At 41.7% G+C, this 17,643-nt stretch overlaps 1 protein-coding gene across 2 annotated transcripts in view; it reads left to right on the top strand.

The window, feature by feature from the left end:
- Positions 1-16,003, top strand: part of CCND2 (cyclin D2) — a 574,109-nt gene extending 558,106 nt beyond the window's left edge. For both annotated transcript variants that reach the window (XM_073567801.1, XM_073567800.1), the window contains one exon: positions 15,695-16,003. In XM_073567801.1, the coding sequence (XP_073423902.1) occupies positions 15,695-15,850 (156 nt within the window). In that variant the 3' untranslated portion in view covers positions 15,851-16,003. The remainder of the gene's footprint in view (positions 1-15,694) is intronic.
- Positions 16,004-17,643: the final 1,640 nt, after the last annotated feature.

Genomic DNA, 17,643 nt, shown 5'->3' with positions numbered 1-17,643 from the left:
GGTCTTTGTTCCAGGTCCTGGCTTCCTCCTACACTCTTTCGGGTCTTGAACTTTACCTGCTATTCATTTTGCTACTATTTGTATGAATCAGATCATTTCTGGAAAGTTTTTTTTTTTCTTTTTTAAGGCTCGATTAAAAAAAAAATAAAAAATCCACTATCAAGATTATATGATTCACACTCAGGACATTCCCCACAAATTAGTGTATATCCTGAGAAGGCTGCCTGAGAAAATGACCAGATGCAAATATAATCTTTCTTTAAAGGGGTGGTCAGGATTCTAAAAAAAAAAAAAACGAAACTCAATTGATTTCATGGCGCTCTATTATGATAGATTGGTAAGGCCAGTTTGGCATGTCTGTGAAATACGGACTGTGCTCAGATCAGAAGAGCCATCCCGAACGCCTGGCGTCCTGATCTAACTGCCTCATATATGCCTGTGAGGCACTTGACTCATGTCAGGAGACCTGGCGGTTGTGTGCCAGGTCTTCCATGTGAACCAGACCTAAAGTCGATAAGCAAGGTGTCAATCAATCATACAAGGGTTATTGTAGAGTTGGTGTGGTCTATCGGCCAGTTCAGTAATCTGTGACCGCTGTCTCGTAGACCTGAGAACCGCCTCCAAGTTCCCGGCATGCAGGACCTTTCTTTTGAGTACTGGGCTTGGGGCGATGTCGTCATTGTGTCATGACGCACATGTGACGTCGCGCTAGGCCATCAAATTAAAAGAAGAGCCATGTATACCATCAGATAAGACAGTTCTCACAACTCCTATCCAATGGTCAAAGATGACGTGACCGATGGACCAGGTCTTTCGTATCATTTCACACCAACTCTAGCTAGTAGATTTATGGGTGGATGATGTTTTTCCTGTCTAGAGACTACCAGCTGTGGTTAGGAGCCTTCTATACCAGGCAATGCACACTCTCTGGGGAAATAAGTAGGGAAATTGGCTCTTTTCCAGAAGAAAGATATTTATCTAATGTCATCTATTGGATGTCAAAGACTTCCGAGAGCCTGACAAGATTCTTAAAGTCAAAAGCCAAACCAGAGTCTCCTGCAAAGAGTCAACCCTCCATAGACAACTGTTTTTAGGGTTCTTGCTGCTTGATGGTGCCACACAGATTACTGGTTGGCTGGTTTAAAGACCTTTGATGTCGGTCAAGGAGGTAATGTGTCTCCTGTTTTGGTGACAGTCAGCTGGCTTAGGGACTCTTATAGGATAAGCAATGCTCCTTGTCTTTCAATGGTTCTTCCAACTATTGTGATAATTTGAGGGGAGGAGAGAAGAAAAAAGTAACAGGTGACCACTTTGTTCCCTCCATGTCACTTGTAAAACAACTCCCTGAATCTCAGCTTCTTGGAGCCCTATAAGTGTGAGATGTTGGGGGTTGGATTCAGACACGTGAGATTTTTTTTATATAGTAGAGGTAGGCTTTAAAGGTGAACTGTTACCAGGTCAAAATTGGCCAAATTTTGCTATTTTATTCCCACTGCTCCCCAGACTATAATGTCTTTAAAATCTGCCATACAGTTCCAGAGATATGAGCCATTAGTGCTAATTTCTTATGGTCTTTACCAAGGAGGTGTGGCTCTGTATATTCTAAAGACACGCCCCAGGGGATCCTGAGAGCTGCGCCCCCTTTGTAAAGACCATAAAAATTATCCCAAAACAAAAAAGCCCATGTCTCTGGAACTGTATGGCGGATTTATAAAAAAAAAAAAACAGAATACTATAAATTAGTAAGAATTGGTCACTTATGACCTGGTACCGACTCCTCTTTAAAGGGGTGTTTCCCATATCAAACTGGGATGATGGCACATCGCTATAATAAGCTATTGTTTTACAATAGTTGGCGGATGGGGGACCTTCTGGACTATCTCCAGTCCTGAGAATGAATGGAGCAAAGCGGATTTAAGACTCTGCATATCCAGGAAAATGAAGGCCTATTGATCCATAGGATCTGTGGTTATCCTGGAGGGCAGAACCCAACTAATCACAAATTTATAGCATTATGCCATTACTTTCAAAGATTAGAATATCACTTTAAAAGGGGTTGTCCCATCAGACCTGCTAATAACCAGAGGTCTAACTGTTGAAACCCTTGGAAAACGGTTGATATCGCCAGTGGTAGGAGAGGTACAGTGATTTCAAGGGGTCCTATATAAAGTGGCGGTAACCTCCCGCCATTTTCAACCTTATAAGACATTCCCTTTTAATGTGAAATAAAGGGATAGGCATAAAATAAAATTCTCGGATCTCTGTACCACAGTCATTTCCTAGAAACATTGGAAGTAAGTAGGTTATCTCTCCAACATGTCAGGAACTGGTGTGAAGGAATCCTCGGGGGAAAATAAATGAAAGAAATAAAATCACATTGAAGTTATCACTGCCGCAAGATGTTAAATTCTCATCATTCTTGGGATGGGCTGACTCCCTAATTGTTTGTATTGCTTTTTTGAGTACTGTATCTGTCATAAGACTGAAGACAGCGCGGTTCACGCGAGGTAAAAGTCTATATTGGTGCAACGCGGCTGGCAGCAGGGGAAAAAATGTCCCTCGCCTGGCTTACATTATCAAGGATCTACTGACTTTGAAAAAGTCCTTGAAAGTATTCTCCAGAGCCGGGGATGATGATGCTTCTCGGAGAATTCTTCTATTCTATTAAAGGGCCGGAACATAATATTGTTCCTGTTTTTTAGATGCAAAATACATCCTGTTTAAAGGGGAAATCCATCCGTTCTGCCATGCGTGTAGTAAAATGGATAGTAGCGTAGCTCGGGAATTCAGAACTTGGGCTGGACTATTCCTTTTAAAAACACAATTATCCTATTTCCGAGTCATCGCTGCATGAGATTGTCATGTTATACCCCAATTTGCTCTGTTGAGCTAGGAAGGGCTTTTTCCTAGTAAGAGAGTAAAAGTATTATCTATTTATTTTTTTAATCCGGTGTAAATGCCGCTGTTTTCCAGAATTTGGTGTTGCTTTTCTTTTGTTCCTGCGCCTTTTATATATGATAATTTTTAGGCCCATTTGCCTAAAAATAATAGTTTTATATGCAGGGGGGGAAGGGAGCTACTTTGTCAGGAACGGAAAGGCACAGGAATGAAGAAAAAAAAAAAAATCACGCTAGAGTCAGGAAAACGGTGGCATTTACAGGTAAAAAAAAATAACTACTGATTATCTGTAAATTAATCCGCACTAATGTATGGTAATTTACTGGCTCATTCACACGGGTCGACAAATACTATGTGGGGTGTGGATAAGACCTGTCTGTCCTCATATAACATGGTGCCGGGGAGCACATCCCCCTTTTGCATCAGGCGATGTGCTGCCGACAATGACGCCTCTTATGCCGCCACAAACCATCCACTCGCTTGATGAACGAGAAGATTTTCATGCTTGCGTGTCGATCGCAACCTGTTTACAACCGAATGTTCACTTATCTGCCTTTTTATGGCCAGCTTGGGACCCTCCACTATATGCCAAAACATAGCGGTTGGCAATTTGTCTGAATGCCTGGGCCACTGCAGGGAAGACATTTGGTTGCCCCCCCTGTCACGATAGTCTGGCAAACAAACCCCTTAGATGGGTGCACACCGTTACCCCAAAATTTTGGAAAGTGATGCTGTAACCTTCCTTGCTCTGGTGTTGGCTAATCCTCTCAAATCAATAATATCCCGTTTTTCGGTCACTTGGCTGCAGCAGCATTTAGATAACTGAAACAGGACATTATCTGACTTCTATATTTTTTTTTTGGCGGGGGGGGGGGGTTATGATTTTTAGTCTGATTTTCTATACTTTGTGCTTTTATGAATGAATGAGCCCTTTAAATTCTTTGTGACATCTGCTCAGAGCAAGGTTTAACACATAGCGGTGGTCCCGGACTCCTGGAAATTCTGGCATGTTTTGCTGTTCTTCTGTGGTTTATAGGGTTTTCTTGTTATTTTGTTGTTTTTTTTTTGTGCACACAGTGGAGCTGCAGAGAATAATCGCAGTGTGGGCGGCTTCCTGTTAATGACTCATTGAAAATGGACAACCCAATGTTACCGTCAGCAGTAACATGAATGTTGTAGTGGCTTTGGTGGTTATTACCTCCACCCCCCCCCCCCCCATACACACATACCTCCACCCCCAACCATTGTAAGATCTAGGAATTACCGGGCGAAACGATGCCTACGTCCCCTATTTAACTGCGTGTTGCTAGGCTGAATGTATTGGATGCGTCTCGGACATTTCTTTGGAGAGACGTAGTTGTGCGGCGGCGGGGTTTTATTGGAACAGAATTGCATACTGTATTACTGACTCATAGGGGGCTTAAATAGAGTCAGCTGTTAATCTTTCAAGAGACTCCTTTCCGCGCGAGAGAGAGAGAGCGAGAGGAAGAAAAAGGAAGAAACTAATTAACCGTGTCGTTGACTCTCGGCCCTCCAAGATTCTTTTTTTTTTTTTCTTAGGCTAGGACAACATGGCAACGTCACAATGTTGTGCTGCAGAATCGACTGCCGGACACAGACAGAAGAGGGCCCCTGTGTAAGAACAATATATGGGCCCTTTGCAGTCCCCAATAGCTCATCATAATGCACAGTTCCACCTGCTTTGGAGGTGGAAATTGGATTCCTTTGCCCTTGGGTCCCTATGTGGCTGCAATGATATGTCCACCCATGGACGGTCATGACCATACTTATTTGCGTTTTTGATGTCATCTATCCCTCAAGGAAACCCAAAGATGCGTATGGTGGGCCCAAACTGTGCCCTCTTAGGTCTCGGATGCCTCGCAACAGATAGAGTGACTACATCTGGCCTCCGTGATCCAGCGTGATCTTCTGTTCTCACCATGGTCACATTCTCCGGATCAATTCCTAGATAACAAGTGGCCTTTTCCATACAGTTTTGTATAATACCCCCCTTCAGAGCTATTTATGCAGCGGAATAAAGGGTATATTTTAATGTGCTGCCCCTATTACTACTTAAAACGGAGACACTGCCAGGAAAAATATACATATAAACCATCTACATTTACTAGGCCTCATTTATCAAAACGGCCTGGAAAAAGCACTGGCTTAATTGCCCATAGGAACCAATCAGAGCCCAGCTGTTATTTCCTAAACGAATCTGGGAAAATGAAAGTCGTTCTGCGATTGGCCGATGTGGGCATCAAGGACTGTTTTCCTTTTTAGACAGTTCTGATTGTATCTCAATACTGGATAAACCTATTAGGGAGTTTTTCTTGACTGTTAGGACAGACCTGAGAAATAATGGCAGAATTTGTGAAAATCCCTCTGAAAACATGGTTTGGGTCCATTTTTGGGCTTTAAAGAAAACCTAAATATGTCTATTTTGATTATGAGATGCAATTGCCGCTGATCTCCCGAATCCGGCGATGTTTTTCTTTTGTTCTTGCGCCTCTTGGTTCCTGAGATTTGGGAAATCGAAGCCTTTGTATCTAGGTGGGCGTGGTCGCCATCTGGCGCATCTTTTTGAAAGCCACGCCCTCTCGACTTAAAAGACTACATTTTATATACAGAGAATATAGGGCGATATCTCCGTAACGGAGAGGCGCAGGAACAAAAGAAAAACAGTTACAGATTGAGGAGAATGGCGGCATTTAGGTAAAATATAAATATTACATATTCGTGGCAAGTAAAAAGTCCCCTTTAAATCCCCAAAATAGATCTGAATTGGGTACTTTTCAGCACAGATTCAACAAATTTCAATGAGCCACCTGGCAGATTAAAGGAATTTAATCATATACAGTATATTTGATTGGACTATGGGGAAACCTAAAGCTAATAATATAAAATCCATCCTTAAGGATTCAGAAATGAAGCCCTTAATATAATCGGTGGGTGGCATAAGCAAGCTGCCATTTTTAAAAGCCCCATATATTGCCTCTGGTGTCAGGTCGTATTTTGTATGCAAGGAAACATCATACAGCATATCCCGGAGAGAAAAGGGATAATGAGATAGTTTCCTAAGTTGTTTTTTGCCTGATTTGGCAGCTGCTTCCAAGTTCATTCAGCTTTTTGTTCCCCAGTGAGTGTTTTGCGTGTGTGGTTACAATGGGGTGATGCAGATATGCTGCAGTCTGATGCTGGAGTTCCGTCGTCCCCATTCATAAGTCCAGAGAAGGGTGCACGGCTTGTGACGGAGCCAACAAGCAGAGGAAGTAAGGGCCCCCAACTAATGAGCGGCAGTACACATACTTTTGTTTCCGCCCCATGATCTACTAGCGTGCTACAATCATCGGGTTTGATGCTTGTCCCTATGACAAGGACAGCAGATGCCTTCTCTCTGCGCTGACAAAGAGCATTTATTACAAGCAGCATAGATTTGTATCCAGATAAACTTTTAGTTTTATTTTTAGCATAATTAGCTTTTTGGCAGAGGCTAAATACAGGACCCCAGATGGCTTGGTTCAAGAAACCGGAGTGTTTAATTAATCATCTTAAAGATGCATTCAGGTTCCTCGGCCTGAACATCTCGCTCTGTCTTTCATAGAAATATCTGCAGGACATATGCATATAAATAGGGCTTTGTGGATGTGGCTCGCTGTCTTGTTTTTTTTTTTTTTTGTTTGTTTTTTATTTATTTTTTTTATCCTTGTGTGCGATTGTGGATAGATATGGCGGACATACAGGTACATGTCAGATGGATATTACATTGATGCATATTATGATATTGAATACATTGGATATCACAGATATTAAAGTGCCATGGAATAAATGGCGCTATAATAAATTATCAGTTAAATATTAGGTAGATAGAAATTGGACATCAAATAAAAGATGTTAGATCGATATCACGTAGATAATGGACATTATCATATAGATAGGTATTAGAGATCTGATAGATATTAGATCTTAAATAGATATTACATAGCTGTCAGAGAAAGATATTAGATATCAGATATTTTAGATCTCAGATAAAGGTTAATATTCGTTATCAAATATGAAAATATTCGATATCTGAAATTAATTATATATAATTTTATTTATTTTGACAGCAGCATGACAGAATCCCGAATCCAGCGATGTGTTACTTAATTTACTGCACGCAGCAGTTGTGATAGAATCACTTTTCTTTTCTGGTTCAGTTCTCGGAATGTTGAACCTTGGCAGCTCTCTGTGTACGCTGTATATTGACAGAAAGCAGCCAATCAGCACTGGGGGCGTGGTTGGACCAAGGGGGCGCCAATCAGTGCTGGGGGCGTGGTTGGTCCAAGGGGGCGCCAATCAGTGCTGCGGGCGTGGTTGGTCCAAGGGGGCGCCAACCAGTGCTGGGGGCGTGGTTGGACCAGGGGGCGCCAATCGGTGCTGGGGGCATGGTTGGACCAAGGGGGTGCCAATCGGTGCTGGGGGCGTGGTTGGACCAAGGGGGCGCCAATCGGTGCTGGGGGCGTGGTTGGACCAAGGGGGCGCCAATCGGTGCTGGGGGCGTGGTTAGACCAGAGGGTGCTGTTGGACCAGAAGGCACAAGACACCTAGTCCTGTAGTGATAATCTCCTGCTGATAAAACACTTGATTTTTCTTGAAATGGCAAGACACAGCCTAGTAAGTGACACATCGCTGGAATCGGGGTCTCTGCCCCTATATCATGCTAATCTTAGATTACATGGCAAATAAAAACCTGGTGACAGATTCCTTTTAACAGTATACAGTGAGGTCCTTCTAGTGGTCTCTGGTGTAAAAATGTCTATGACGAGGGATTTGGAGCTTTGTATCATAAAAACAAAGCTCAGGCTATCCAAAAAAAAAAATATTAAGCTTCGAATTTGAACTGATTTTAGATTTAAAAAAAAAAGTGTGGACATTAACTTTAAATCAGATACTAACAGGTGCACGGTACAATGTCTTTTTGGGACTTTTAGTTTGAATTAATTGGGACCGATTTTCTTTAAATCCATTCTCCGCCGCCGAAGGCAGTAAAATGAGGTGAACAATGTTACCCCGGCACTTCAGAGACTCTGTGATATGGGGAAATAATAGAGCACTTAGCAGTAATTTGAGAATGTCAGGAGAAAGCAAATCACATTCCCCGCTTCACAGCCCTGCCGCATGGTTTCCTTGTGATCTTAGAACAGGATATTGAAGCCTCATAGCATTTCCCATGCACTTTGTCTAACCCTCTTTGCCTGCCACAGGGGAACGCAGGGCGACACAATCTGGACTTTTCCATCTGAGATGATAACTTGTTGCTTAAAATACCCCCTATGTAATGACATAATCCAGATTAGTAGATCGAGGCCGTCCTCTTGGTTTATGTAAATGTGGTTGCTTTGGCCACTTCTTTCCCCAATCGGATTCCATTTGTCTCCTCAATTTTTTTTCTTTTTTTTTTTTTTTTTTTAAATATTCCGAAACTTGATTGGATGTTACTGGTAACTCCTCCACCTTTCTTTTGGGGTGGAGGTGGCATCCTTTAAATATTTTTCAGAATGTAGTTCCGTTTTCAGTTCTGGTGCGGTAACCACCACACTGGTCCAGTTCCAGTGTCTGTGGCTATCTCTGCCTACGTGCCAGCATCCACAAGTCCTCTTATGATTGTTAGGTCAGGAGCAACATCCTTGTTGACGCCATGTTTCCATCTCGACACACCAGAAATGGCTGGGAATGCTTGGTCAGACAATCACTGGAGTCAGCAGAGACTCATCTCAACCAGTGATTGGCCAAGAGACCATTTCCCTTGTGTCAAAATGAGACCAGAAAGTACGATTGCCAACATTTTCGGGGAAATTTTTAAGTCCTGTCTACAACCCTTCCCTAGAGCTCACCAACCCATCCAGAATGTCCATAAACCCCACCATCTTTTGGTACAGATGTCCTGGTAAAATTGGGAAGCTGGTGTACATTCGGAAGCGGAGACCAGGTTAGCATTGGAATTGGAGCCTTGGGAATCGGTGAGAGTAGAAATACTTACCTATACCACACCGAACCCTTAAAAAAAAAAAAAAAAAAATACCCACAGGATCCCTTTAGAAATTACTTAAGCAAGGACGATGGAGAAGACCAGACCGGAGAAGAAACGTTAGTCTAATATAAAGTATCGAAGATTCGGGTACATTTTTCCAAAATCTAATTTTTACAGTTACCATATGTTTAATTAAGCAGTATCCCTCAAAAATGAGGTGATTACAGGTTGTTCTGCTGTTGGGTTCCCCCGCGGTCAGCTGTAATTTATGAAGGCTTTGAAAAATGAGGATGATTGACCTCATGGAGATCAACATCCAACACTGCGGAGACACCATCACATGTTTCTCAACGCAGTGATTCTAGAGCAGTGCCCCCATCCATTATGGGAAATATGTAAAAACATGCAAAACACAAGCCGCGGAGACACCATCACGTTTCTCAATGCAAGCAATGACTAGCCAGGTCTTTCCCCGGGAAGGAACAACCACGGGAAGGGCAGTCTCCAATGAAGGAAACCACCTATGCCAAAACATGGTATCCATCCACAGACAGCTGTTTTGGGGTATTGCCCCTCATCAGTGTGGAGTAGGAAACTGGCCAGTAGGAGCAATGCCTAGTAGAAGACTGTGAAAAATGAGGATGAATGAACTTATGGAGATCAACATCCAACACTGTGGAGACACCATCACATGTTTCTCAACGCAGTGATTCTAGAGCAATGCCCCCATCCCTTATGGGAAATATGTAAAAACATGCAAAACACAAGTCGCGGAGACACCATCACGTTTCTCAACGCAAGCACTAGGCATTGCTCCTACTGGCCAGTTTCCTACTCCACACTGATGAGGGGCAATACCCCGAAACAGCTGTCTGTGGATGGATACCATGTTTTGGCATAGGTGGTTTCCTTCATTGGAGACTGCCCTTCCCGTGGTTGTTCCTTCCCGGGGAAAGACCTGGCTAGTCATTGCTTGCATTGAGAAACATGTGATGGTGTCTCCACAGCTTGTGTTTTGCATGTAATTTATGAAGGAACCTGGTAGTAACTCTTCGAATCTCATGCAGTGCCACCACAGAGGAAATTAAGTCTTAAAAAGCACCCTTTAAAGATGGCCTATCACTGGGTCAAAGTGTTCAGTTTTTGCTCTTGTTTTACTCCTGCTGCTCTCCTGAGTATGCAGGTTTATTTATTTTTTTTGTTGTTTAAATCCTTCTTATGGTTCCAGAGTTATGATCCTTTTTATTTTGTGCTAACTAATATGGTCTTTGCCAAATAGGCGTTTCTCAAAGGATAACTATGCAAAGCAGCTTAGACGCCCCCGAGGAACCCTGTGTGAACCGCCCCCTTTGGTAAAAACCATAAAAATTGGTGCTAAATAAAAAGTCCCAGATCTCTGGACTCGTATGGCAGATTTTAAAAAAGAAAAAAATGGAATACTCGGAGAAGCGTGAATAAAATAAGCGCAAAAACTAAAAACACTTATAACCCAGGTCCTCTAAAACATAAAAAGAAAATTAAGCTGTCCATGTAATGCATGAGCAAGGTGGGTTCTCCAAACAAAGCGACATTCTGTTTTTGATGATCTTTAGAGGTCTGGAATTGGGAGTATTTGAAAGTGGATTTTCTAGATTGGATATATTCTTAACCCACAGTCTTTGCATATGGTTATAGAAATATAGAACATTTTTCTCGGCCCGCTCACAGTGCTCGGAGTTTGTGCTTGTTTTACACTCGCATGTTTTTGGCTTAAAAAAAAAAATGTAGATCAGGCCACAACCACATAAAACACGTTGGAAAAAAAACAACCACTGGCATTTCACAAGGAAATAAGTCATTGAGGAATGGCATTTCTGGTATTAACCACCAGTGCTGGATGTGCTACGAGTCAGCTGGTGGGCAAGGCTAAGCTGTCTGATTAACGTGTGTGTGTGTGTGTGTGTGTGTGTGTGTGTGTGGTAGGACTGAAATTGTGAACACTGATATATTGGCAATTAAAAATTCCAACACCACTCATGCTGTTTCCTGTCTTTCCACATGTAAAGTGTGTTTTTGTTCCACCACAGAAAATATTTGTCATGCCTTGATTAGAACAACACTCTGCACACCAGTACGTGAAAAACAAAAATTTACCAAAATTGTGTGACATTTCAAAAACTGTGACTAATATGTTGAATTATTACTAGGGGTCTACGATTCTTTTTATTGCGCACATGACGTTTCTGTAGATTTTATGGTTGAGGATGTATTTTCAATGAACATTAAGAGAAAAAAATTTCTTCTCGTTTTATAAAGGTAGATTGACAGCCAGTATGGCCTCCACTACTTCACAAAGTTGGACTGTTACCCAACCTTTTTTTTTTTTTGTTACCCAACCTTTTTTATGGTGCCCAACCTTTTTTATGGTGCCCAACCTTTTTTTATGTTGCCCAACCTTTTTTTTTGTTACTCAACCTTTTTTTGTTACCTTTTTGTGTAAATTCAGTAGGGAAAAAAAAGTCAATTTCCGTACCACAATTCATTTTTCCATCAACTGTGTGATCCCTTAGATCGATTTTTAATATCATTTTAAGCCCGACTTTAGAGAAGATGTCACCAGCTACTAAAGTGTAGTATAACATGGCAACCATTAAGACTGATATCCTGAATCTACACCCTTTTATAGGGCGAATGGACAGGGATTGTCCTTATATGACCCCTTATATAGACAAATGAGTGGTGGACAAAGGGTGATGAGGGCCACTTTGCAAGAACAGTATATAGGCCCCTTTATGTGTCTGTGACAGAAGCTTCTTGCTGCTTTGGAGACAAAATTGGGCCCCTTTATCTGTAGGAACCCTTTACCCTACACAGGTTGCACCAATGGTATGTCTGCCCCTAAAACAAATCCAATTTTTTACAACTACATAGATACTGTAGATCTTCAGTAGACTGGTTGCGCCAACCTTTTGTGTATGACGCCATCAAAAGTTATACCTTATACGTTTGATGGGGGGGTAATTTATTTTTTTAAAAATAACGCTTTAAGTAACAATTATTTCATAGTTTTTATTATTTTTGTTTTGCATTTTCTGTAAGGGTTAAAACCTACAAAATCCACTACCTTAATGTCATTTTACAGATGGCCCAGGTCACAAACTATTTTGCCACTTATGTACGAATAAGGCCTGTTTCACACCTCCGTTTTTTGACGTCAGTCAAAATCCGCCAATTTTTGAAAAAAAAACGAATCCGCCAAAAAGGGGCGGATCCGTTTTTTCCCCCATAGACTTACATTAGCGGCGGATCTTGACTGACGGTCGTCCGTCCCACACGTTTTTTGGCGGATCCGTCAAAATTTTAGCGTCTCCTGGGTGGATGGGACGGACTCTGCAACGTTTTTTCCGAGCGACGGTCCGCTAATTTCTATTGCGCATGCCCGGCAGATTCGCTGGAGCAGGGCTTTTAACCCCTGAATGGCATTCCGGAACAGCCGTGCAAAGGAAAAAAAAGCTCTCTGTCTCTCTCTCCCTTTAAATTTCCCCTCCAGCGGATCCGTACACAACACGGATCCTGTAGCATCCGTTTAGCCCATGACTGAGGCGGATCCATTTTTAACCGCTCTGGCGGATTTGCCTCCCGTCAAAATAACGGAAATGTGAAACAGGCCTAAGACACAAGCGTTCACAATCAAAGAATTATCTAAGCTCCAAGCATAAAAATATGTAAAGGGAGGGAGAGAACGGGACGGCGCCTAGAGAGCGGGACACGGAGAGCTTAGCTGCGGAGGGATAGAGCGGGACAGCACATGGAGAGCTGGGCTGCGGAGGAGAGAGCGGGACACTGATGGAGAGCGGTGCTGCGGAGGGAGTGAGAGGGATGGCGCATGGAGAGCAGGGCTGTAGAGGGAGAGCGTGATGGCGGGTGGAGAGCGGGGCTGTTAAGGGAGAGAGTGGGCCGCGTGTGGAGAGCTGGGCTGGTAAGGGAGACTGGCTGCGGAAGGAGAGAGCGGGATGGCAAATGGAGAGCGGGGCTGCAGAGGGAGACAGCGGGACAGCCAGTGGAGACAGGGGCTGTGGAAGGAGAATGTGGGACGGCAACTGGAGAGTGGGGCTGCTTAAGGAGAGAGCGTGACGGTGGATGGAGAGCGGGGACGACCTGTGGAGACGGGCTGCGTAGGGAGAGCACGGGACGGCAGTTAGTTACTATGCCCTGGCAACGCCGGACTCTTCAGCTAGTATATAATATACCACTAAAAAATGTAAATGGTAGGAAAATATGTATTTTTAAATTAAAAATCGTTTTACCACCATAAAGTTGGTTATTTTAAGATTTTTTGCAATAACCATTTTATAAATCATCTTAAATTGTAAAACAATATGTATTTTTAAATTACGGTAATTAAAAAAATATTTAACTAAGACAGTTATTTTGAGAATTTTTGCAATATAAGCATTTTTTTTTTTTTTTTTTTTAAAGCTCACATTAGCAAATTGTTTCTCCTCCATCCAGGAGACACAGGAGAAAGCAGCAGGTTTTTGAGAGTTTTCCATGGCCTAATCTTTGTTAAACTAGCAGTCTGGGGAGCTGTGCACACAGCACCGTTCCCACGCTAGTTCACAAGATCCATTCTAGTTGCAAATAATGCTGAAGAATCTCTGGAATCTCATTTATCTTGTACCATGAAAGTTGATGCAAAACATGTCAGATGTTTAACTCTTTCAACTCCCTGCCTATCCTTAAGGCATAGATCGCCTTCAGGGCATCGTTGGACCCCCAACGGGTTCCAAAAAAAAGGTGATCCCAAAGGTCGGAGGAGGGGATGGGGGCAAATTTTGCGGAAGTGGAAATTTTGATACAGTTGCTTCCTATTGTTGAGAGTCTTTGTTACAAAAAAAGACAAAGGATTGGCAAAATCCCAGGAGTTTTTGTTTTCACATAATTAGGTTCACTAGATGCAAAATGGAATCTGCTTCTGAACGTGGCGGACGTGAGGTCTTGTGTGCCTGAATACTCCGTCCTTAGGAAAGATGAGAGGATTCTGCAGGAAGAGACTGATTATACCAAGTCTCAATAGAATATCAAGTATTTTGTCAGGCACACAATACCTAATCCCCCCTTCTATGGATCCATGATAACTGGACGCTGCAGGGATTACGCGCCATTGTTCTACTTCCCTTCCTAAACGGCCTGATGGATCTTAACTCTGATTATTTGCTTTTAGATGTTGAAGTGTAGATGGATTTTAAAGGCGTCCAATTTGATTTATAGCGATGGCCGAGCATCGGATACCTGCATTCAATGTCCGGGGTCGTTTAGAAGGGTGGCGGGTTATGTAAAGCTAATTTTAAAGTCCTGGCTTATAAAACAAACCCTTTGATCACCACCTTAAGTTATCCATAAAGGTTTTATAGACCCTTACTACAGTTAGCCTCCAAAACCACATTGTTTTTGTCATCACAATGTTGAGGAACCAACACACATTGGATGAAAGTTGGCTGAACCACCCCCCCCAATTTCTGTGAGATAAGGGCTGGATAAGCTAAGAATCCAATGTGTATCGGGTCCTTTTGACTCTCCCCCAAACAGATGATGTAGGGGATGTGAAGGATTGGCCATTGGGATCTCAACGGCTGATCCTTACACAATATTGAGGCCCAAACACACGTTAGATAAAAGTTGGCAGAATCCCCATTTTCTGTGGGCTAAGGGTGGGATAAACTAAAAATCCAATGTGTATCAGGTCCTCCAAACAGATGATGTCTGGGAAGAGAAGGATCGACCATTGGGGTCTCAACGACTGATCCTTACACAATGTTGAGGCCCAAACACACATTAGTTAAAAGTTGGTTGAAACCCCCCCCATTTCTGTGGGATAGGGGTGGGATAACCTAAGAATCTAATGTGAAAGGTGTTCTCCCGACTCTCTCCCAACAGATGATGTTGGGGAAGAGAAGGATCGACCATTGGGGTCCTAGTGGCTAATCCTTCTGTTCTTCTCGTAGAGGACATAGCAGGGCTTGTCCAAGCCTATGTATGGGGGTGCCAGGATTGTGAGCTGTTCAACGATTGTTCAGCCGACAGCTAAGGTTTATGGCTAGCTGTACTCTTAGCCAGTCACTTCGGTGGTAAGCCTGTTGGCATTGTTTAGGGGAGAATCAAGTAGTTCCATCACAATGACTGGGTCAGGCAAATTTCAGATATTCATAATATTTTAGTACTTCTATCATGAACATAATGCATTGACCTATGCGATAAGATTCTATGGAGAGTAGATAAGCATAAAAATTGGCACTAGGCCTCAAGGAACGTCATGGCACCAAGGATGATGGCATTCGTGGAAGGCTGTGCTGCCCTGGCCTGGCTGCAACACAGTAACAAAGTGGATACTAGACCATGATAGTGCAAATCTACAAAGATCTATAATACAGATGTTCAAAAAACCTATTTAAAGACGAAGCCTAGTTTCAGCTGACTAATGTAAAGAAATGGGCATTCTCTAAAAATGTGAGGGTAACAAAAAGTTCTGGACTTTTCTCAGGACAAGGGAGGCCTTCTGAATCCCTGTAAGAGTTGGCAGGTCTCCTGAGTGGTGGAGAAGCCTTCCGATAAGTGGTGCTTCCTGAATGTTTTCTGTGCTTGGCAACTAGATGTTGCCTTATTAGGTTTCACCCTTATTCAGGGGCTAGGAAAAAGGGGTGGGCTGTACAAAAGCGAGTGTTTGTGGGTTTTTTATTTTATTTAGACCTTGTGTTTAAGTGTTTTTTGCTTTCTAATTTTTACATTTTCTTTTCTATTTCCCAGGATTGCCTTAAAGCTTGTCAAGAACAGATCGAGTCTGTGCTAGTCAGCAGCCTTAGACAAAACAGAACGTCGACCCAACAACGAAACGCCGTTAAGTCTGTGGACGAACTGGACCAAGCCAGCACCCCTACAGACGTGCGGGACATCAACCTGTGAGGACTTCGGCAGTGAAAAAAAAGTCTTTTTTTTTTTTCCCTTTTTTGTTCTGTATTTTCGAGAACAAACCTGTTTATACATGCTGTCCCACTTAGATAAAAAAAAAATATTTAAAAACTATTTTAAATACATAAAAAAAAGAAAAAAAATGAATTGTTTTCGGTGCCTTTTGATGTCCTTTTTTAGAAGGGAATCCCACAATATATTTGATAATTGCTGTTCTTTATTATATATTGTTAAATTTTAAGTGCTGATGTAAGCATAAACCGTAGCTTGAGAAATTGTAAGCCTGCATCTGTGGGATGAAACGTAGGTTGTTTTTTTGGTTTATTATATATATTTGTAGTCGCTTACACCTCTCGATAGATGTCGGGGAGGACGTGGGCGCCGTATATGTGGTTTTCATATGTAGATTGCAAAGCAAAAGACTAATAGATTCGAGGGGGCAATGGAAAGTGCGATCCCTAAAGAGACTGAAGCATTTTTTTTTTGGATGATTGGGGATCTTTTTTTTTTTTTTTTTTTAATTTTTATTTTTTTTTTTATTTTATTTTAAACCTAAAGAGAGGTGCTTTCTGAATCTCCTATTTAGTTCTGTTTACTTTTGCTGTCTATGGTAGCTGCTACCGAAAAACAAAAAAAAAAAATGATGCTTTATTTTTGCAAGCCAGAGGCAGGTTTTTTTTTGTTTGTTTGTTTTTTTAAAGTTGGTTTCCTATTTTTTTTTTTTTTGTTTTTTGTAAACAAGTGTTCATTACAGGCATTCCTGGCAATAGAAGGAGGCTGATTTTTTTTAACCAGCCGTGACATAGAACTACAAAAGAATGGGGCCGATTTTTAACGAATTCTGTCTAATATTTAGACAGGGTAAACTTAGACTAGCCGGTGAAAAATTTGGCGCTTCTTTTAGACACTTGTCAAACTTTACTCCGCCTATAAGTTGGCTTAGTTTTTTTTTTTTTTTTTCCAAATATTTGGGTGCCATTTTAGCCCCTTTAAGCCACGCCCCTTCTACTAATCCACACCCACTTCTTGAGCAAGTCATCGATATATTTTATTTTTGAAAACCAAATAGTCCTAGTAAGTTAATAACTTGCCAATATTATTTTTTTTATTATTTTGATATAAAATTCCTGAACCCAAAAACAAAACTGTATAAAAAAAAAAAAGTATTGGCTACAAAAAAAATAAAATAATCCAATTATAATCATTTAGTTTCTATCGCCAAAGCCTAAGTTATTAAAAATAGGTAGATAATTTCATTAAAAAAAAGCCACTTTCCCACGCGTTTTGGTCTTTACTAGTGGTTTATATGGTTCGCTCTACCATTAGCACTGTTGTAAACCATTTCATTCGTAAAAGCACTTTGAAAATTGTTCCTAAGGGATAAATGGGATGGTTTATGAAAAATTGTGCTGACCACGTGACATCCGTTTTAAAGCCTCCGCCAACGCACCACCGTCGAATTTTTATGTTACGGTGTTGCTGGGTTTTTTTTTCGACACCTGCCTTGGATGACATTCCTTAAAAACTACATTCCGAACACATACAGAGAAAAATAAACCATTATTGTGTATAATGACCCTGAAGGATTGTCCACCCCTTCGGTTGTCTCTATTGATATTTCCTTGAGCCCAAGAGGGTGCAATCCACCTTGCGAAACATTTTTTTTCATTTTTTTTTTATTTTTTTGCAACAAATGGTAGACATCTAGATATTTTGTTGCCTAATTAATACATACCATTTTACTTGAATTTAATTTTTTTTTTTCTCCTTCAATATAGTTGCTCCAG

Source organism: Dendrobates tinctorius, unplaced genomic scaffold, assembly GCF_039654945.1.
Source record: "Dendrobates tinctorius isolate UK_male_01 unplaced genomic scaffold, ASM3965494v1 ptg000020l, whole genome shotgun sequence".
NCBI lineage: Eukaryota > Metazoa > Chordata > Amphibia > Anura > Dendrobatidae > Dendrobates > Dendrobates tinctorius.
Note: the sequence above shows the minus strand (reverse complement) of the source record. Positions and strands in the feature narration are given on the sequence as shown.